Consider the following 21,800-nt stretch of genomic DNA (forward strand, 5'->3'; position numbering starts at 1 on the left):
CATTCGGCAGCAAAAAAGAGACTCTTGGGTGGTGGCGAGCAAGGGGGCAACAGCACAGCTCTGTCTGTGGAACTCTTATGCTATGCTTTTTAGGGCACATGCCAGGCACCATTGGTGCCCTCATGCCCACTGATGACATATATGCGGCACAGCGTTTAGACACTGTGCCACGCGTACATCATCATGGTGGGCCTGTGTGAATGGGGGCAAGCCATGATGGCACCAGCGGCACGCTGTAGGGCTCAGGAGCATGCAGACACTCCACTGTCCCGAGCCCTATTCTTGGCTCAAGCCACCGCAAAGCAGCAGTCTGTACTGGGCCTGTATTCTATTTTAAACAAATGATCTATTTTAATATTGAAATAGTTTAATTCCATTTTAATTGTCATTTTTGTACATTTTAATTGTACTGTATTTTTAGACTATAAGCTGCTCTGGGTCCCAATTCTGGGAGAAAAGCGGAATATAAATTCTCAGAAGATGCCAGCCACAGATTCAGGTGAAACATCAGGAATAAACTCTTCTAGAACATGGCCACAAAACCAACAAAAAATTATGGATGCTAGCCATGAAAGCCTTCAACTTCACATTGGAATACAAATTATAATAATAATATAATATATAATACTATATAGCTTGACTTGGGACAGCTGGAATCAGAGGTTGAACAAGCTGGCTCCATCCTCTGAAGGGATCTCACATCTCTTCAAACATTCTGTTCAAACCATGCCTTATGAGGAGAGTCTTAGAGAACTGGTATGTTTAGCCTAAAGAAGAGACAGTTAAGAGGTGATATGATAGCCCTGTTTAAGTATTTGAAGGGATGTGATACTGAGGAGGGAGCAAGCTTGTTTTCTGCTGCTCCAGAGAATAGGACATGGAGCAATGGATCCAAGAACTGTTCATCAGTGGAATACATTCCCTTACAGAGTAGTAGTCTCTTCCTTTGGAGGTTTTTAAACAGAGCCTGGATGGGCATCTATTGGGGGTGTTTTGATTGTGAGTTCCTGCATGGCAGAATGGGGTTGGACTGGATGACCCTTGGGGTTTCTTCCAACTTTATGATTCTATCATTTTAGATTGTATGCCATAGGCAGGCTTTTATATTCTTGATTTTACTTGGTTTTGTACAGCGCCGTGTAGATTTACGGCACTTCATAAATAAAGTTAATAATAATAATAATAATAATAATAATAATAATAATAATATAATTCTATGACTCAAACATGGCTCTCATACCACCTCTTAACCTTCTCTTCTCCAGACCACCCACATTTGTTACTAGAATTGACATAGACACTTTGACTTGGGGCAGGAAAAAAAGGCAGGGAGGGTGAGCCAGTTCCCTGGGCAGCACAGAAGTGGTGGCGGCACCCATCAGAGAAGGGGGCTCCAAGTGCAATCCCAAATGCTACCAACTTTAGGCTCAAGGCCTCTCCATCCTCTACATGGCATCCCTTCAAATATTTAAAGATAGCTATCACGTCCTTGGGAGCCAGCGTAGTGTAGTGGTTTGAGCATTGGACTAAGACTCTGGTGACCAGGGTTAAACTCTCGGCTCAGCCATGTAACCCACTGGGTGACCTTGGCCAAGTCACATTCTCTCAGCTTCCAGGGAAGGCCAATAGCAAACCCCCTATGAAGAAACTTGCCAAGAAAACCCTTACAGTCGCCATAGGTTGGAAATGACATGAAGGCACACAACAACAGTCACGTTCCCACTCATTTTTCTCCAGGCCAAACACACCCCGCTCTCTAATAGGTTTACTCTTCTTGTTTTTTTTAAAAAAGGTCTCTCCTGGACCTAAAACAGCTCAAAAATGTGGCAGAAATACCCCCAATGCCTATAGGACATTTGGTGAGCAAAACATTTTTGGGGGAGGGTTGTGGGGAGGCTACAACATGAAGTGCGGATTCTAAGGTCTCCTACGAAAACAGTGTGGTCTCCGAACCCCCAATATAACTTGACTTACAGCAAAATATAAATCCTGCCTGAAAATATAACACTATTATTCTATCTGTCACTCTAGACTTCATTTGGCAATAAAAATGGAGTATTTAGGAAGTTGTGACCCAGAAAATGGGGAGACTCACACTAGGAAGAGTTCTTCAGTAAACTTTACTGAATTATGTGTTCAAAACATCTAGGGACCATCATGCCAGATGTATTATCAAGTTAGCATTCTTTAATGCTTTGGATGCAAAGACTAAAGTGTTCTTGGGGTGTAATTCCTACAGAATATTGTTAGGAGACATTGACCTAGCAGAACAAAGAGGAAAGAAAGGTCGATATTAAAACAAACCATTATTATTAAAGATCTTTGAAATGCTTCCTTTGAAATGTTATTTTTTTTTTATTAAGTCCTGGGTGAGAAGCTGTGCTCCTCCAGATGCTGTTGGATTCCAACTTCCATCAGCCCCAGCCAGCATGAACAATGGGCATGGATAATAGGAAATAGAGTCCATAACCGCATTGGGAAGACCACAGATTGCCCACCATGGATAACTAAAGGCTGAGGGTGCACCTACACTGTAGAAATAATGCAATCCTATGGTGCTGGAACTCCATCTTATGACATAAATATGGCATAGGGAATCCTTGGATCTGTAGTTTTACAAGGTCTTTAGCCTTCTCTGCCAAAGAGTGCTGGTGCTTCACCAAATTACAAACCCTAGGAACCTGTAGGATGGAGCTATGGCAATTAAAGTGGCATCAAACTAGATTATTTCTACAGTGTAGATGCACCCTAAGTTCCCATGTTCAGGGGCTCTTTCACACTAGTGCTATGATTCCTCTTTAATTGCCACAGTAATATCCTTGGAAATCCTGGGATTGGCACTTTAGGGAGGGGTATTATAGAATTCTCAGCAAGAGAGCTCTAGTGCTTCACCCAGGTTTCCACATGATGTAGCCCTGGCAGTTAAAGTAGAATCATAGTGCTGCAAATGTACAGTGTGAAATGGTCCAAGGTGTAGAAACAACCAACCCAAGAGCCCTTTCCCAACACACAATTATAGTGCTATAATTCCACTTCACCTTGCCGCCTTGCATCCTATACAGTGCGCCCGCTCCATACATGGGCACACCATATGTGGCTTCCGGTTTATGCGGAAGCTGCGTGGCAATGAAATGAATGGCGTATGTGTCCGTGGCGCAAGTGCGCCACCCCACAATGAGCACAAGCCTCATTATACTGAATGGGGCTTGAGCATATGTGTTATTTGCCTTACGTGGGGGGGGGGGGTTCTGGAATGGATCCCCCACATAAGGCAAGGCTCCACTGTATAAGAAGAAAGGCAGGATATAAATTAAATCAATGAAGAAATAAATAAACCAGTAATGACAATATACTGTCCAATCCTGGGATTTATAATTTGGTGAGGCACTAGAGCTCTCTGGCTGAGAACTCTAGATACCTCTCCCCAGAAATCCTAAGATTCCATAGCATGCAGCCACGGCACTTAAAATGGAATCATAGCACTATAACTATAGCAGTGTGAATGGGACCAAGTACAGAAGCAACCAAACTAGGCACATTCCAGGCCCAGAAATAGAATTTCATTCAAGTGCCTTATAGAAAAATGTCTTCTTCCCTACAATAAAAAAGGGGGGTCTTACAAAGGTTAGTGTCTTAAAAACAAAACAAAACACACACAACACACACACACTGGAATTGTATCAAACACCACCAGAGAGAAAGCCCCATCAATAGGGTAATACAGGATCCCATCCTGCTTCCCATGGGATGAAAAGGAACACAGGACTTTCATTTCTGCAAGCAGGTCCAGCGTGCCACTGTGTCCAAAAGGTCCACTGTGCGAGTGATGGTTTGAAAGAACAGAAAGCTGGCCATAGAGTATTGTTCACATTTCAAATCATGCAAGGATCACAAACACTTGATCTCATAAACACACAATACACTGGCTTGAAAGTAGCTTTTTAACAATGATTTTCCCTGAACAAAACCAGGGAAGAGAAAGGAAAATGTTCAACACTGCTTTGATCTGTGCTGTTCTACTTTGTTGTGTGCCTAGAGCTGATTCATGTCCTCCCTTCTCTCACTATTCATTTCTAACTTCCAGTTTGCTGTCCATTTTCACATGGGCAGATGCCTCTAGTTCACCACCAGTCAAGATCTTTTCACCTTTCTCTCCCACATGGACCGTGTAATGCCTGTGAAGTTCCGATTTGGATCTGAAGTTTTTCCCGCAGTCTGTGCACAGGAACGGCTTGGCTCCTGTGTGGGTTCTCTGGTGTGAAATGAGATTTGAGTTCCGGTTGAAACTTTTCCCACAATCCATACAGACGTACGGCTTCTCCCCAGTGTGGATTTTCTGATGCCTGGTAAGGCTGGTGCTATCACAGAAGCTTTTCCCACAGTCAGAGCATATATAGGGGGTACCCCCCGTGTGGACTCTTTGATGTCTGACAAGGCTCATGTTGGAGTAGTAGCTCTTCCCACATTCATCACACTCAAAAGGTTTTATCCCCGTGTGGGTTTTCTGATGCGTAATGAGGTTTGAGCTCCAACGGAAGCCTTTGCCACATTCCAAGCATGTGTATGGCATCTCTCCCGTGTGGATTCTCTGATGAAGCGTGAGGTCAGCCTTCCTGCAAAAGTTTTTCCCACAGTCAGCACAGTTGTACGGTTTCTCTCCTGTGTGGATCCTCTGATGGATTCGAAGCTCCGACCTTTCACAGAAGCCGACGCCACATTCTGCGCATTTGTAAGGCTTCTCACCCTTATGGATGATGGAGTGCCTGATTAAGTGAGACTTCACCCGGAAACTTTTCCCACAGTCCAGGCACTGATAGGCTTTCTCCCCAGCGTGGATTCTCTGATGAATTGTGAGGCCTGAACTTTGGCAGAAACATTTGCCACAGTCCAAGCATTTGTACGGCTTCTCACCTGTGTGGACTCTCTGATGTCTGACAAGGCTGGTGCTGTAATTGAAACTCTTCCCACAGTCCAAGCATTTATAGGGCATGCTGCCAGTGTGGGTCACCTGAAATTCAATGATCTCTGAGTTCTCTGGTAAACTGCTATCATCAATTCCGGCAGTACTGTCACTTTTCACCGTTTGGATTCTCTGTTGGCTTGTGGTTTCACTGATGGCCTTGTTACCTTCACAAGGAAAGGATATTCCTATCTTCTCCTCAGATGAACTTTTTGGAAGTTCCTTGGATCCCTGCCAGTCCCTGGAAAGGTCTTCTGCCGCAGAACATTGTGAACGCACCTCTTCTGGATTGCACATCTTTACACTATTTGGTGCTCCTTTTCCTTCTTCAAGTCCTTCAGGTTGGCCTTTTTCACTTGTACACACAAGATCTTCACCTACATAGGAGAATAAGGAGGAAAATATTAAATTTTTTTTTTTTTGGCCTGATCTCGCCACATGCTATGGTATATTCAAGTTTAGATTGCCATGTATTCTAGGTGGGACTGTCCATGGAAATATGTTTGTTTAGGTAAGAGTCAAAGTGGTGTAACACTTTACAAGCAGAGATCCTACTCAGCAGCTACATATACAGTGGATTATGCTACACAGGCACTGTACGAAATCTTACCTTTGTGCAACATGACAAGCAATCCCCACTTGCACAATCATGGCCAGGATAGCAACCTGCTTTACCTCCTAGAAGGAAAACTGCTTCTTTAATGGTATTTATGCTTGTGTACATCACCTAAAGGGTTCTAGCTGATGTATTAGACTAGAGCTAAATTCCCTTCCGTATGAAGTCCACTTTGACTCCTCCCTGCACTCCTTTCTCTCTTTCAGCAGGAACACACTTCCTCGGAGTGTAGTGGAGTCTCCTTCCTTGGAGGTCTTCAAGCAGAGGCTGGATGGTCATCTGTCAGGGATGCTTTGATTGTGATTTCCTGCATGGCAGGAGGTTGGACTGGATGGCCCTTGTGGTCTCTTCCAACTCTATGATTCTATGATTCTATGTTTTAACCATTAAAAAAATAATACAGTTCTTTAATTATTTTTTAACTTTTATAAAATATAATTTGAACCTAGGGCTGCTGCCATACTATAGAAATGAAGGCGCCTGACACTGCTTTAATCTCCATGGTTTGATGCTATGGAATCCTGGGATTTGTAGTTTGGTGGGGCACCAGAGCTCTCTGACAGGGAAAATATCTCAAAAAACGACAAATCCCCAAATTCCATAGAACTGAGTCCTGGCAGTTAAAGTGGTGTCAAACTGCTTTATCTTGTTTTATATTTCTGTAAACCATTATTATTATTATTATTATTATTATTATTATTATTAAGCTTTTAATTAAACATAATACATATTAATACATATTAACATTCAAACAAATTAAAATAACATTGGATAACTATGGGTCCCATCCAAGGAGAGTGGCAGGACATAAAATTCAATAAACAAATAATGAAATTGTGGTGAGTCTATCTATCACACACTCCATTTCAAAGAAAATACACACACAAAAAAAATAAAATAATCACTGAGAACACTTGTTAATCTTACTGGGAGAACTGGCAATGGCAGCATTACTCTCCTGGAATATCTGATTTTGCTTGCAGTCCAACAGAATCTCTTTGGCCCCAGGGAAATTCAAGGCTGTCTCTTCAACTGGCACCTGAAATAAAAACCAAGATCTCATTTAGTACAGAGGGATGGAACTGAAGAGGTCCGGTCATGGCTGGACTCAAAGCCAATGCCCAACCTCTTTTAAAGGGTCATCTGAAATTTTGGACTGCTAGCTAAGGAATTCCAAGAGTTTTATTCCCAAACTTTCATCTCATGCTAACAGAGATTCAGACCCAGAACAAACAGGTAAAGGTGCATCTATTTCGACAGGCTTTTTGACTGTTTTGGCGGGATGGCCCTTGTACAATGTGCTGGGTTTTCTATTTATTTTTGTTGTGCTGATGTGTTTTTGTTTATGTTTTAACAGGTTTTAATGTTTTTATACATTTAACTGCTTTTTAACTTTGCCATTTTGTGAATTTTAACTGTTTTCTTTTTTCATCGGTTGTAAACTGCCTTGAGTCCCAAACTTGGAAAAAGGTGGGATATAAATACAATAACAATCATCATCATCATCATCATCATCATCATCATCATCATCATCATCATCATGTAAGGGACTGACAGTTGTGCCAGGGACCAGCACCATATTTGCACCCATGGCTACAATTTTTTATGTGTGTTTGTTTTTGCAAATTAAATTTTACCTCCCTAGGAATCTCTAGGTCCTTCAGCGCAACTCTGTGGTCAACATCTGGCAGACGCTGGCCATAGAATCATGCTGGAGGACCTACAAAGGCCTAGAGAAGTGTTTTCTTTAGGAACTTCTAGGTTCTCCAGCATAACTCTATGGTCAATAGCTAGCAGAGTTGTGCTGGAGGATTTAAGAGATTCCTAGAGAGAACATATTAATCTAATCTGCAAATAATCAAATCCGCTAAAGTCAAAGCCGCAGACGTGGAGGGTCAACTGTATATATTCCTCATTTGCCACTCTGTGTTTTTTCATCTGAATGATGCACATCACACAAGAGTGGTTGATGCTTAACGTATCATGTTTAATGTCTTTGTGGAAGCTCTTCATATAGCATCACCACAGCATATAAGGAACTGTCTCTAGTCTCAAGTTATGGTCTGGACATTTCAGAACCTGGGATAGTTCTGGTTTAGAAATCCTAGGCTGCGTCAGTACTGCAGCATTATTGTGGTTTGACATCACTTTAACTGGCATAGCTCAATGCTATGGACTTCTGGGATTTGTAATTTTCTGAGATAATTGGCCTTCCTTGTCAGAGAGCTGTGATGCCATAGCAAACAACAAATCCTGGATTCCACAGCACTGAGCCATCACAGTTAAAGCAGTATCAAACTGCATTATTTCTGCAGTGCAACTACAGCCCTAAACGGGGTTCATCTCTAAGCACATGTGCTTACAGCAGCCACTTTGGATTGATTGTGAGAGGGCTTCATCCTTACCTGTGCTTCTGGCTTCTCAGGATTCCGCTTCTTCGTCTGGAACCCCTCCGCCAGGGCCACCGCCTGGGCACAGCTCTTTGGGCAACCCTCCATGACCCAGTTCTGGATCTCTGGAGGCAAGATGGCCAGAAACTGCTCCAGAATCACCAGTTCCAGGATCTGTTCCTTGGTGTGCCTTTCGGGCTTCAGCCACCGGCAGCAAAGGAACCAGAGGCGGCTGCAGACCTCTTGGGGACCCTCGGCCTCCTGATAGCGGAACTGCCGGAAGTTCTGGCGCTGGATCTCCAAGACTACAGCATCCTCTGCCGGGACCTCTTCGTGCGACTGTTCTGGCAAATTCAGGGTTCTGGACGCCTCTTGGGGTTCTCCAGAGAAACCCAATTGGGTTTCAGTCTCCCGCTCTTCTGTGGAGCACTGGCTACCTTCTGCCTTGATTTTGAAGGACGCTGGAGAGTTCTGGGCCCCAATCTGGTGAGAGGCACCCACTGCATCTGGGGCCCAGCTCAGACAGTCCTCCGTCTTTGGAAATTCCCGCCAATGCGTCTCTCCATACGTGAGCCCATGATCCAACTCATGTTTCCCTTGTGTGTCGGAGGTGTTTGCCAGAAAGCCACCCATGTGCCCAGCCAGAGGAGCACGGGGGCCATTCGCCCCTTCTTCCTCCACTGTGGGGCCGGCGGTCTCCTCAGTTTTGACCTTCAGCGGCACTCCCTGTTCTAGCTTGACCTGAACCACAGCACTAATATTCGACGACACTCCCTGCTCAGCAGCCATTTTGTGCCAGGCAAATCCGTTCCCCCAGGCTAGCGTCCTGGGGTCTCTCCTCGGACTACGGAGAATCCCCAGCCAAGACGTAGCTACAAAGAAGAGTCAATAACATTCTAGGTGGCTTCTTCCTAAAGAAAAAGAAATGGAAGTGGTTGAGATGAGAAAGACCAGGACTGGCCTCATTTCAGCCCCTTGTAAAGCTCCCCCATCACCCGCCATGTCTTAAATTGGGGCCATTTTGTTTTGTCCCAACTGGCCAAAAGCTACTCAAAATGCCTGAAAATGCGGCCATTTGTTTCCTCTACTTCTTCCCAGAGTTTCCCAAACCTCTCCAAAGTAACCCCCAGAATTCAAGAAGGATGTGGACAACCTTGGAAGGTCTCCAGAGAAGGGTGTCCAAAATGGTGAAAGGTCTAGAAACCACAAAGCCCTGTGAGGAGAGACGTAGGAGCTGGGTATGTTTAGCCTCGAGAAGAGATGGTTGAGAGGTGACATGATAGCCCTGTTTCAATATATGAATGGATGCCATAATGAGGATGGAGCAAGCTTGTTTTCTGCTGCTCCAGAGGATTAGACATGGGGCAATGGATGCAAAGTACAGGAAAAGAGATTCCAGCTCAACATTAGAAGGAACTTCCTGAGGGCAAGAGCTGTCTGACAGTGGAAGGCACTCCCTCAGAGAGTGGTGGAGTCTCCTTCTTTGGAGGTGGTTAAACAGAGGCTGGATGGCCATCTGTCAGGGATGCTTTGATTGGGAGTTCCTGCATGGCAGAATGGGGTTGGATTAGATGGCTCCTTGGGTGCATCTGCACTGCAGAATTAATCCAGTTTGAGACCTCTTTAACTGCCCTGGATCAATGCTATGGAATCCTGGCATTTGTAGTTTTGTGAGTCGCTGAGCCTTCTCTGTCAGAAAGAGCTCTGGTGCCACAATAAACTACAATTCCCGGGATTCTCTAGCATTCAGCCAGGGCAGCTAAAGCGGTCCCAAACCGGATTATTCCTGCAGTGTGAATGCAACCTGGGGGTGAAAGGGGGCTTCACTGGTTTCTGCCTTGCGCCAGTTTCATCCCTGGCTCCCTTTTGTTGCAAAGGCCCCTTTGAGACAGGCCGCAACTCCGAACACGCGTGTACGGCGCATTCCCACGTTCATCTTGCGTGTCTGACTCTTACCATGCGGAGCAGCAGCTGAACATTCCAACCGGAAGGAGCGCCTCCCCCTCCCCTCCGCAACAAGATGGCCGCCGGCGTGTATTGGCCCCTCTAGGAAGACGTTTCTCAGGGAAACTCTATCGCCTTGACCCAGTGGTCCCCAAAGTAGACGCTTTTCAGGGCTTTTGGACTTCAACTCCCAGAATCCCAGGCTATTGGCCGACATGGCTGAGGCCTCTGGGAGCTGAAGTCCAAAATTCTCTTCACTGTGAAAGCAATGCCATTCTTCTTACTCTTGGACTAGGTTTTCATCTGCACTGCAGAATTAATCCAGTTTGATACCCAATGCCCATGACTCTCAATGCTATTGGACTCTATGAATTGTACTTTTGTGAGCCTTCCTGTCAGAAAACTCTGGTGCCATAGCAAACTGCAAATCCCAAGATCCCCTAGCATTCTGCCAGGGCAGTTAAAACGGTGTCAAACTGGATTATTTCCTGCAGTGTGGATGCAGCCTCAGAGCAGCTCACAGTCTTAAAAGAGCAGTGCAGTTAAAACATACAAAAGTGATCCCTTAAAACTGATTGCAATATTCTAATTAATTATACTATTTATATAATATGATACTATACTATTATATATATTATATTTTAACTATATACTATATTGTATTGTACTATTATAGTATATTGATTAAACTATTACAGTATTTAATCCTTTAAAACTGATTACAATATTTTAATTATTTATACTATTTATATTATACTATATTATATTATATCACATTATATATATACCATATTATGTTATACTGTTATACTATATTAATTATACTATTACAATATTTAATCCTTTAAAACATATTCCAATATTCCAATTAATTAAATTATTTATACTATATTATACTATACTATTATATATGCTATATTTATAATATAATATAGTATCTATAATAGTATAGTATAATATAGTATAAATAGTTTAATTAATTAGAATATTGTAATCAATTTTATTATATATTATACTATATTAATTATACTATTACAATATTTAATCTTTTAAAACTGATTATAATATTCTAATTAATTATTTATAGTATATTATACTATACTATTATATATGCTATATTATATTATATTACAATATTATAATATATATATATATATATATATACTATATATATATTATAATATATTGTATATTATATATATAATATTATAATAATTATAAAATGATTCTTTAATATCTATAATTATTTAAATATATAATTATACTATATTATGATAATTATATAATATATATAATATTATTATAATTAATAATATTATAACAAATAGATGGCTCCTTAAAATAATAAATAATAATAATAATAATAATAATAATACATCTTATACTACTCTGATTAGAATAATTCCCTGAAAATAATATTTATCAGAGGGTAAGAACTGGAAGAATAAACTTAATATATCTACTATTTCCCTTTGCAATTTTAAAACCCAAGTTTTCTCAAGAAAAATAATAAATCTTTTTTTATTTTGGCTTGCAACTACATTTCCCAGAAGCCCTTGCAGATCCAAAATAACCTCCCACGTGCAAAAAATAAATAAATAAAACAAAACAGAGGATCTTTATTTAAAAACATTTTATTCTTTAAAAATAAAGAAATAGCAAAGCAAAAGCAAACAGGTTTTGCATAGCTTTGCAGGCATTTTTGGTGGAAGAAACCCCTTCCAGAACAAAACAAGAGCCTGGATTTCTTAGGAATCATAGAGTTGGGGTGGAAATTGTTCAATTTAAATTATATTTTAGCAAAACCCCTTCCGGTTCTGATCCATTCCCCCGGAAACAGCTTTTTAAACATATATTTAATAGATCAGTGGCATGGGACTAGTCCAAAGAAGGGGTTGCTTGCAAGAGGGATTCTTATGAGGGTAAGTGACAGGTTTGGAGGCATTTTAGTTATTTAGAATTATTCAATTATTCAGCCAATGAAGGTATTGGTTTGTAGTTATTAAAGAGGAAGAATTCAATTTTTGCACTGCAGATCTGCTCTGCAGTGAAACCTGCTGAATTTTCAATGTGACTTTATTCAAAAAGACTGCATCTGCACTGCAGGGTTAATGCAGTTTCATGCTGCTTTAGCTGCCATGGCTCCATGTGATGGAATGGGATGCAGTTTGTTGTGGCTCCAGAGCTCTCTGACAGGGAAGGCTAAATATCTCTCACCCACCTACAAATCCCTCAATTCCAGTGGCAGTTAAAGCGGTGTCAAACCGTATTAATTCTGCAGTGCAGATGCAGCCTACTTTTGCAGCCTCCTGCCAGGGAGAATATTAAGTGCTACAGCTCCTCCATCCTATGAAATCCTAGATTTTTGTTTAATTTTACAAGGTCTTTAAGGCTTCTCTGCCAAAGAGCACTGGTGCCTCACAAAACTACAGATCCCAGGATTCTTTGGCAGAGAAGACTATGGAATCCTGGGATGTCTAGTTTTACACTGCATTTACAACCTTCTCTGCCTAAGAGTGCTGGTGCCACCATTAACTACAAACCCCAGGGTACAAAGCACTGGGCCAGGGCAGTTAAAGTGGTCTCAAACTGGCCAGGGCTAAAGAACAGGGTATAAATACCACAAATAAATAAACAATAAGACTACAAATCCTAAGGTTCTATAGGATAGAGCCATGGCAGTTAAAGCGGTGTTAAACTACATTATTTCGATAATGTAGATGCACCTCTTGAACTCAATTTACCTGAGCCCAAAACCTGAGGAAGGCGAAGCTGAGAGTGTGTGCCTGGTCTGTGATTGATTCATCTAGTGAGATTCACAGCTCAGTGGGAATTTGTAGTATGATCTTCCAAGTAATTACACACACACACACACACACACACACACACATATATATATATATATATATATATATATATATATATAAATCTATGAGTTTAAATGGTTTCATGTGTTTTAATCTGTGTTGTGCCTGGCATCAAGCCTTGGGGAGAGGCGGTTAAATAATAATAATCTCACTCTCTCTCTGGCTTTGCTTCGCGAATGAAGATTCAGGAAGGACTCATCCTGCGCTTTATACAAGCGAGTTGGTGACTAAAAAGGCCAATCCAGGACAAACAGGTCCGGTTGCAGAAAGCACAGCAGAAAGTCTCCTTGAGTGATGTTTCCGGGTTGTGGTACTTTCTGCGTTGTCGTTTCTCTTCCAGACTCATTCGCCGTGAGCTTTCAAAAGAGGCTGCAGCATCGTGGATAGTGCATCTCCATGCCTCCCGATGCGAGGCCAGGGCGGACCATTGTTGGTGATCAATTTGGCCGAGCCTGAGATGTTGTTTCAGGGAGTCCTTGTATCTCTTCTTTGGGGCGCCCCTCTTACGCTGACCCGTAGCGAGTTCACCGTAGAATACTATTTTTGGGAGGCAATGGTCCTCAATTATTTATATATGTAACATAAATTACACTCGTCCCTACACATTTATGGCTTTGACTTTTGCAGATTTGATTATTTACGGATTTTATTAATATGTTATCTCTATGTCCTCCAGAGCAACTCTATGGTCAACTTTAACCAAAAGTCACACTGAAGGACCCAGAGATTCCTAGAGAGGACATTCCACTAGGCCTTTGTGGCTCCTCCAGCACAACTCTATGGTCAATGTCTGGCAGATGTTGACCACAGAGTTGCACTGGAGGACCTAGAGATTCCCAGAGAGGTGTTTTTTCAGGTAACGTGGTGTTTTTGTTATTAGTGGATTTTCCACATTCACAGAGATCCTGTGCCCCTAAGCCCAGCAAATATGGAGCGACGAGTGTATTATATTATATTTATATTTATATTATATTATATTATAATTTATACTATTTTCTCCCTTTTCATGACAGCTGGCCAAGGTGACCACCTCACTCTTCTTCACTGGAGAACCTGCTGTGTGCATCTGTGTATTTTCTACTTTCGTTCCTGAAATTTATCGTTATTTCTTTCCCCATTACAAGGGGGATCTCCTTCCATCAATCTCAAATACTGGTCCTGTCGTGTCTCCTATTGTACTAACTTCAGGGGATCCAAATATCTCCAAACCATCCAGAAACCATCATTTGCTGCATCCCTGTGTCAGGATCCCACTGTCTGTTTGTGGGAACACTAGATGGCTACTGAACCAGCGCCTAAGGCGGGATTCAGCCTCCAGTTCCAGGCAGCTTTGGAGAACTGGACGCTGCCAGGGCTCAAAATTCAAGAGCAAGGCTTTGCGATTCCCAAAGCTAGGGAGGAACTAGGGGACGCAGAGAAGCCCTCGCGGACACTCCACACCATGAGAGTCAGGGGTTCAAGTCAAAGAACACAGGTGCCACCAGTGAAACAGGAGCGAGGTGACCTGCTCCTTCAGCAATGGGAAACTCAATGGCAGGAGTTCTTGAAAATGGTGGAGTCCCCCCAGTCAAAATGGGGGATGCCGCAGCAGCCGGAGGAGCCTTCACCATGGGACAACGTGCAGGGCTTCCTGGCCTCTTTCGAGCAAGTGGCCAGAGCGTGTCGATGGCCCAAGGATGAGTGGGTGGCCCGACTCCTGCCAGCCCTCCAAGGAGACGCTGAGCGAGCCTTTGAGAAAATGGATGCCAGAGACAGAGAGGATTATGGGAAGGTGAAGGCGGCCATTTTGGAAGAAGACACCCTGAGCCGGGAGCAGAAGCGCCAACAGTTTAGGCGTTTTTCCTATGAGGAAGCTGAGGGACCCCGAGGGGTTTATGGCTGCCTCCAGGAGCTTTGCCAAGGGTGGCTGAAGGTGGAGAGGCACACCAAGGAGCAGATCCTGGAGCTGCTGATCCTGGAGCAATTCTTGACTGTCCTTCCCCCAGAGATTCAACACTGGGTCAGGGGAAAGAGCCCAGAGACCTGCTCACAGGCAGTGGCGCTGGCAGAGGGTTTCCTACAGATGCAAGAGCAGAGGCAGGGGCAGGAGGTGAGGGGATGTCTTTCCGTGGCATTGGTGGGATATTTTACACCCTGGTAGCATCAGGTCAGTTCTCAAAATGTTCAACTGCAGCTCCCAGCATTCACCACTACTGGCTGTACTGACCCAGGGCTACTGGGAGTTGCCGTTCAATCACATCTAGAGAGCTGCACAGTTTCCACCATTGGCCTCAATCTAATTTCTGTTGTTGTTGCTGTTTGCCTTTACATCATTTCCAACATATTGCAACCCTAATGTGAACCTATCATGGGGTTTCCTTGGTAAGTTTCTTCAGAGGGGGTTTGCCATTGCCATCCTCTGAAGCTGAGAGAGTATGACTTGCGCGAGGTCACCCAGTGGGTTTCATGGCCAAGCTGGGAATCGAATCCTGATCTCCAGAGCTGTAGTCCAACAATCAAACCATTACACCACACTCACTCTTGTAAACTTAATTGATTCAGAAAGCCAATGTGGTATCATGGTTGTTGTGTTGGACTAAGAGTCCAGGGTCTCAGCCCTTGGCTGCTGCCATACTGCAGAATGAATGAGGTTTGACACCTCTTTAACTGTCATGGCTCCATCCTATGAATTCCTGGGATTTGTACTTTGTTGTGGCACCAGAGCTATCCAACAGAGAAGGCTAAATCTCTCACAAAAGTACACATCCCAGAATTCCATTGTCTTGAGCCATGATGGCTAAAGTGGTATCAAACAGCATTAATTCTGCAAAATAAATGCAGCCCTCACTTAGCAATGGGAATCCACTGGGTAACAGTGGGCAAGTCACCCTCTCTCAGCTACAGAGGACGATAATGGCAAGAAAACCCTATGTTAGGTTCACCCTATGTTAGGTTCACCCTATCAGAATCAGAAACAGAAGGCATGCAACAATATGATTCACTGAATCTAATCTGGATGAGAGTAACAATTGGATTTTGGCCTAAGGTTGGGAAGATAGGTTCAGGTCTTCACTGGGTCCCCTTGGACAAGTCACTTTAGATGGTTTATTTATTTATTTACTTAGTTAAGGGATTTATCTCCCACCTTTCTTCTAAAATTGGATTCATACAATTTTATACAACATTTAAAATAATTATGTGCGTGAAATATAGTTTGTGCACATGGAACCATCAGAACACAAAGGTATCACTGTTTCAGCCACCCATGAAAAATGTTTTTGTTTTTGAAATATTTCAGAATTTTGGAATTCCAATAAGGGAGGCTCAACCTGTATGAAACTACGTATCTCTGTTACTTCTAGTATGGAAAACAACAGCAAAACCCAGCAGTCCTGATCTGTCCAGATTAGTTTCCAGCCCTTACATATTGTAAACTGCTTAGGGAGTGCTTAAGTGTACTGATAAGCGGTATAGAAATATACTTGCTATTGCTATTGCTACATGTGTTTTAGATCATGTAGAAAAATTGGGGAGGTCAGCAAAGGTGTGTTGTGTGTTTGCTGAGGGTTGTCATTATAAGGATAAAATGGCGGGGAGCATAAGATCTTGAACCCCTTGGGAAATATTACCCATAAAGAAAGAGAATACATACAGTGGGCCCTTGGTATCCGCTAGTGTTTGGTTCCAGGACCCTTTTGTGGATACCAAAATGTGTGAATGCTCAAGTCCCATTAAATACAGTGGCATAGTAAAATGGTGTCCATTGTATAGAATGGCAAAATCAAGGTTCACTTTCTGGAAGTTATATATTTGAGGAATATTTTCAAGCCGTGGATACTTGAATCCATGGATAAAGAAACCGTAGATACAGAGGACCGACTGTACTGAAAGGGATTTTGTCTGCTTTTTCTAGATGCTGATACCATTTGAGGAGGGAGAGGCAATCCCTCTCTCTGAGGCAGAGCGGGTGTCATCCGACAGTGGAAATGGGCAGTTGTGCTGGGATGCCAAGCATGAGGAGGATGGGGGACATGTTGGCTCCACAGGTGAGTGCAATGCCACACAGATGTGTATGGGAGTTTCCTGGCACCTCAGCTTTTGGGTGCTTGCAGCTCCATTGGACAGTTCTTAACCTGTGGCTCATTCCTTCCCCATCCAGCCTTGAGTCTGAAACTATGATTCTCTCAGTACAGCTGAAAAATCACATTTAGCCTTTTCTGATGCTGTATCATGCTATGGCTCATGTATAGTTTGTGATTGACAGTATCATTTCTATAGATACTCTTTATTGATACAGATATAGATATTTCTATAGATAATGTAGAGAGACAGTGTGATGTAGTGGTTTGAGCATTGGGCTATGACTATGGAGACCAGGATTAAAATCCCAGCTCAGCCATGGAAACCCACTGGGTGACCTTGGGAAAGTCACACTCTCTCAGCCTCATAGGAAGGCCAAGGCAAACCCTCTCTGAACAAATCTTGCCAAGAAAACCCTATGATAGGGTCGCTTTATGGTTGCCATAAGTCGGAAATGACACGAAACAACAACAATAGATACTGTTGCTGACCATGGTAATCCTCATCCTGTATCTCTTTGACACTGGTTCATTGGTGCTTGTTGTTTTTGTTGTTACTAATATTTATACAGTCTATAGACTATAGACCCATCAATAGAAACAACAAAAAACAAAAATTGTAAAATATCTAATGGGATACAGTTTAACATTCTATAAACACAATGAAACTTTTTAGAAACGGTGGCCAATTTTAGGAGCATCCTTCTGTCTAATCTTAATTACCAAAACAGGAACTTGGTAACTGACAGGTGACATTAGAAGCATAGAACCACAGAATCCTAGAGTTGGAAGAGACCTCCAGGTCCATCCATTCCACCCCCTGCCATGCAGAAAGACACAATCTAAAAATTCCCAACAGATGGCCAAACAGCCTCTGTTTAAAAACCTCCCAAGGAGACTCCACCACTCTCCGAGGGAGTATCTTTCACTGTCAAACAGCTATTACTGTCATGAAGTCCTTTCTAATGTTGAGCTGGAATCTCTTTTCTTCTACTTTGAATCCATTGCCAGGGCCATCCATTCCACCCCCTGCCATGCAGGAAGACACAATACAAGCACCCACGAGAGATGGCCATCCAACTTCCAAAGAAGAAGAGTCCACCACACTCCAAGGCAGTGTGTTCCACTGTCAAACATCTCTTATTGTCAGGAGGTTCTTCCTAATGTTGAGATTAGAACACTGGAGGACAGAGCTGTGTGTTCCATAGGAGCCCTGGTAGCACAGTGGTTAAATGCCTGTACCGCAGCCACTTACCAACAAACCACAAGGTTGTGAGTTCAATACCAGCCTGGGGCTCAGGGTCAACTCAAGCTTGCATCCTACCAAAGTCACTAAAATGAGTACCCAGCTTGTGGGGGCAATTGGCTTAACATTGTAAACCGCTTACGGAGTGCTTAAGTGCACCGATAAGCGGTATAGAAATGTACTTGCTATTGCTATTTCAGGCAATCTTCTTTGCATCCCCAAATCTGCTGCCCTCCCATGTGGTGAATGATAGTCTCCTGCCCACCAACAGTATTGAAGTCCAGCTGATTCAATAGCAGATGGGAGCTTCTTCTTTTGTAGGTGGGGATGCAGGGCACCATCTTGGCTTAGCCCTGAGATTATTTGTTTACTTATATTTTTATCCTACTTTCCACAAAAAACTGGGACTCAAAGCAGCTCACAACATGATTTTTAAGAACACTGTGATTAGAGTGCTGCTGGCGATTCACACATGCCCAAATTCCCTGAGGCAAGTGGATGGACATTTTTCTGTGATGCAGAATCAGTGCAAGGTTACAAAACCAGAGTTGCTTAGGCCAGCCAATGCACCTCCTTTACCCCCCAAAGTGGCTCACATGTGTTTGAACTATGACTGTCGGAGACAAAAAGGATGGCTGTTCTTGGCAGGTTCAAAAAGCAGCCATTCTCCTCATGGCTATAGGTAAAGATGGCTAAAGTGTCATCCCAGAGCAGCTGCCTAGGATTGTATTTGCTTCCCTTGACTTGTCCTGATTGCTCTGGCAGCCCTTTTTCTGGCCTAAAAAAAGGAGATGAATTGCTGCTTCTGGAAACCTGCAAAAGTGGTGGACTCACCTTTTAAATAGGATGCAGTTCCCTCTTTGACTGACATTAAAAATAATAATAATTCAAAAGCAAAAAATAACATCCAGCCTTGTCTGTGGCTTTTTTGTTTTTGTGTTTCTGTTTTTTTGGAGGTCCACGAAACTGCTGGAAGATTCCAGGAGCAGAGAAATGTCCCCAAAGCCTATTGTGAATGCCGGCCTATGAGCTGTGGATGCTTATGGTGCTTTTGAAACCAGAAAAGATATTCTGCCTGGATTGAGATTCCTTCAAACCATCTTAACTGATAGCAGAACTAACATCTAGGGATACGTCTACACAGCAGAAAGAATGCAGTTTGACACCACTGTAACTGCCCTGGCTCCTTTCTATAGAAATGTGGGATTTGTAGTTTGGTGAGGCACCACCAGCACTCCTTGGCAGAGGAGGCTGAAGGCCTTATAAAACGACAAAACCCAGGATCCATAGGATGGAGCTACAACCCATAAAGTGGTGTCAAACTGCATTATTTTACTGCGTAGATCAGGGGTAGGCAACCTTTTTGAGCCGGGGGCCAGGTTAGTGTCCCCCAGACAACGGGGTGGGTGGGTGGGTGGGTGAAGCCAAAAAATAAATAATTAAATTAATATAGGACAACATTTTCAAATGTAGGACACATTTTTTAAAAGTGGAGGACATGCGAAAAAATTTGATGATTTTTAAAAAATGTTAATATAAATGCATGTTTCTTAGGCATGATCAAAATGGAGGACATTTGGGCGTTATTCCTAGACAGATGGAAGAAATGTACTTTCCTTTCTGGCCAACCCCCCTCCCCCATTCCAAACAGCACATTTGGGCATTGAACATGGCTTTACTTAAGATGGCCTCTTGCATATTTCAGAGGCTTATTGCATAACCAAACTCTTTGGGTTTCACACTGAACATGGGTTCACATGGCTATGCATATTGAACATGTCAAGGTGGTTTCACAGTTCTTGCACCAAATGTACTTCTCAGAAGTGTGCACTTGGTCAAGGGACTTTGGTTTTTCTTCACTGTACATGAGTTTGTAAAAATCACAGCAATTTACATTGGCCTTGCCTCAGAGGCTTTCTGATATCAATATCACCATTAAAGAACCAAAAACACACAGAAAGGCACTTTGGAAAGTCACACTCTCTTGGCTTCAGAAACAGTGCGTGCATGCCTCTCAAGCTGACACATATCATCATCATCATCATCATCATCATCATCATCATCATCATCATCATCATCACACTATCACTGTCAAAACAAGGGAGACTTGTTAGCATTAAAAGCACCCAAAACACACTTTGGAAGGTGACACTCTCTCAGCTTAAGAAACAGTGCCTGCATGCCTCTCAAGCTGACTCATATCATCATCATCATCATCATCACCACACTATCATTGTCAAAGCAAGGGGGACTTGTTAGCACTTAAAGCACACAAAATAAAATTTAAAAAAACCTTGAGGCCTCTGGCCACTCACCACCTCCTCCTTCTGCTCCCCCTCCTCCTCTTCCTCCTCCTCCTCCTCCTTCTCATCCCCCTCTTCCTCTTCCTTCTCCTCTTCTCCTTCTTCTCCTCACCCCTCCTCCTCTTCCTTCTCCTCTTCCTCCTCTTCCTTCTTCTCCTCCCCCTCCTCCTCTTCCTTCTCCTCTTCCTCCTCTTCCTTCTTCTCCTCTCCCTCCTCCTCTTCCTTCTCCTCTTCCTTCTTCTGCTCCCCCCTCCTCCTCTTCCTTCTCCTCTTCCTCCTCTTCCTTCTTCTCCTCCCCCCTCCTCCTCTTCCTTCTCCTCTTCCTCCTCTTCCTTCATCTGCTCCCCCCTCCTCCTCTTCCTTCTCCTCTTCCTCCTCTTCCTTCTTCTCCTCCCCTCTCCTCCTCTTCCTTCTCCTCTTCCTTCTTCTCCTCCCCCCTCCTCCATGCACCGCACGGCCTGGGGGCAGGGCAGAGGAGGCAGAGGAGAAGGTGGTGGGCAGCGTGGGGCCACGCGGGGAGGCAGGGAGGGCAGCGCGGGGCCGCGCAGGGAGGCGGAGAGGGCAGCGCAGGGCTTCCCCCTTTGCCTCCTCTGCCCCAGGCCGTGCGGCCCTCCTCTTCCTCCTCCGCGCGGTGGAGGAGGAGGAGGGCAGCGCGGCCGTGCGGCCCAGGAGGAGGTGGAGGTGGAGGAGAAGGCGGTGGAGGAGACGGTGGCGGCGGCAGGACTGGGCTGGGGCCGGTCCTGCGCCTCTGCGGGCTGCATCCGGCCCGCGGGCCGGGGGTTGCCAACCCCTGGTGTAGATGTACCTTGGGACAAACTGTAGGCCTGTGACTCTAATATCATCTCTTTTCATCTCATGTAAGATTTTAAATATTTTTGGCTATTAAAGCTTTCATTATGTATTTTGTGATTTTGCTTGGCCAAGAAAAGTGCTGCCATTTTGTGGATTTTGGCTTTTGTTCTGCAGGTTGAGTCTCCCTTATGTGAAATACTTGGGAAAAGAGGCATTTTGGATTTTACAATACATATATATATATATACAGTGGTACCCCGGGTTACGAAATTAATTCGTTCCGCCGCCGCTTTCGTAACCCGGAAAACTTTCGCTAGCCGAAAAGCCCATAGGCTTTAATAGCGAAAGCCGCGATTTCGTGTGAAATCGCGCCGAAAAGCACCAAATTTTTTTTCGTAACCCGGAATAACCTTCGTAACCCGGAAACAATTAATTAACTGGATTTTTTTCGTAACCCGGAAATTTCGTAAGGCGGCGCATTCGTATCCCGGGGTACCACTGTATATATATATATATATATATATATATATATATATATAGTAAAATCCACACACACACACACACACACACACACACACACACACATTATGAGATATCTTGGAGATGGATTGTTTGCATTATTTG

At 43.4% G+C, this 21,800-nt stretch overlaps 2 protein-coding genes across 3 annotated transcripts in view; one reads left to right on the plus strand and one right to left on the minus strand.

Moving 5' to 3' along the window:
• Positions 1–2,159: 2,159 nt before the first annotated feature.
• Positions 2,160–9,961, minus strand: LOC149320692 (uncharacterized). 2 transcript variants are annotated; one of them, XM_089503912.1, is made up of 4 exons: positions 9,923–9,961; positions 7,982–8,877; positions 6,504–6,615; positions 2,160–5,337 (listed from the first exon to the last, which is right to left on the minus strand). In XM_089503912.1, exons 2-4 carry the CDS (start codon positions 8,753–8,755, stop codon positions 4,064–4,066), a joined length of 2,160 nt encoding a protein of 719 aa, XP_089360038.1. In that variant the 5' UTR covers positions 8,756–8,877; positions 9,923–9,961; the 3' UTR covers positions 2,160–4,063. The 2 variants fall into 2 exon arrangements, with proteins under 2 accessions (XP_089360038.1, XP_089360032.1); XM_089503906.1 differs by lacking the exon at positions 9,923–9,961 and adding an exon at positions 9,120–9,737.
• A 4,088-nt stretch (positions 9,962–14,049) lies between these two features.
• The window catches only part of LOC149320693 (uncharacterized), a 46,423-nt gene continuing 38,672 nt past the window's right edge, over positions 14,050–21,800 (plus strand). The window contains exons 1-2 of the mRNA XM_089500163.1: positions 14,050–14,866; positions 16,670–16,802. Of these exons, the coding sequence (XP_089356289.1) occupies positions 14,054–14,866; positions 16,670–16,802 (946 nt within the window). The 5' untranslated portion in view covers positions 14,050–14,053. The remainder of the gene's footprint in view (positions 14,867–16,669; positions 16,803–21,800) is intronic.

This window comes from Sceloporus occidentalis, unplaced genomic scaffold (genome assembly GCF_023333645.1).
Source record: "Sceloporus occidentalis isolate IW3139 unplaced genomic scaffold, rSceOcc1.0.p SCAF_1, whole genome shotgun sequence".
Classification (NCBI taxonomy): Eukaryota; Metazoa; Chordata; class Lepidosauria; order Squamata; family Phrynosomatidae; genus Sceloporus; species Sceloporus occidentalis.

What these genes read in the sequence shown, in the direction of transcription:
- LOC149320692 (XM_089503912.1), bottom strand. Translation starts at nt 8,755, where the DNA reads ATGGCTGCTGAGCAGGGAGTGTCGTCGAATATTAGTGCTGTGGTTCAG. An exon ending in CTGAGAAGCCAGAAGCACAG is followed by an intron (nt 6,616 to 7,981) that starts GTAAGGATGAAG and finishes TTTTTATTTCAG; the next exon opens with GTGCCAGTTGAAGAGACAGC. An exon ending in TGCCATTGCCAGTTCTCCCA is followed by an intron (nt 5,338 to 6,503) that starts GTAAGATTAACA and finishes TCTCCTATGTAG; the next exon opens with GTGAAGATCTTGTGTGTACA.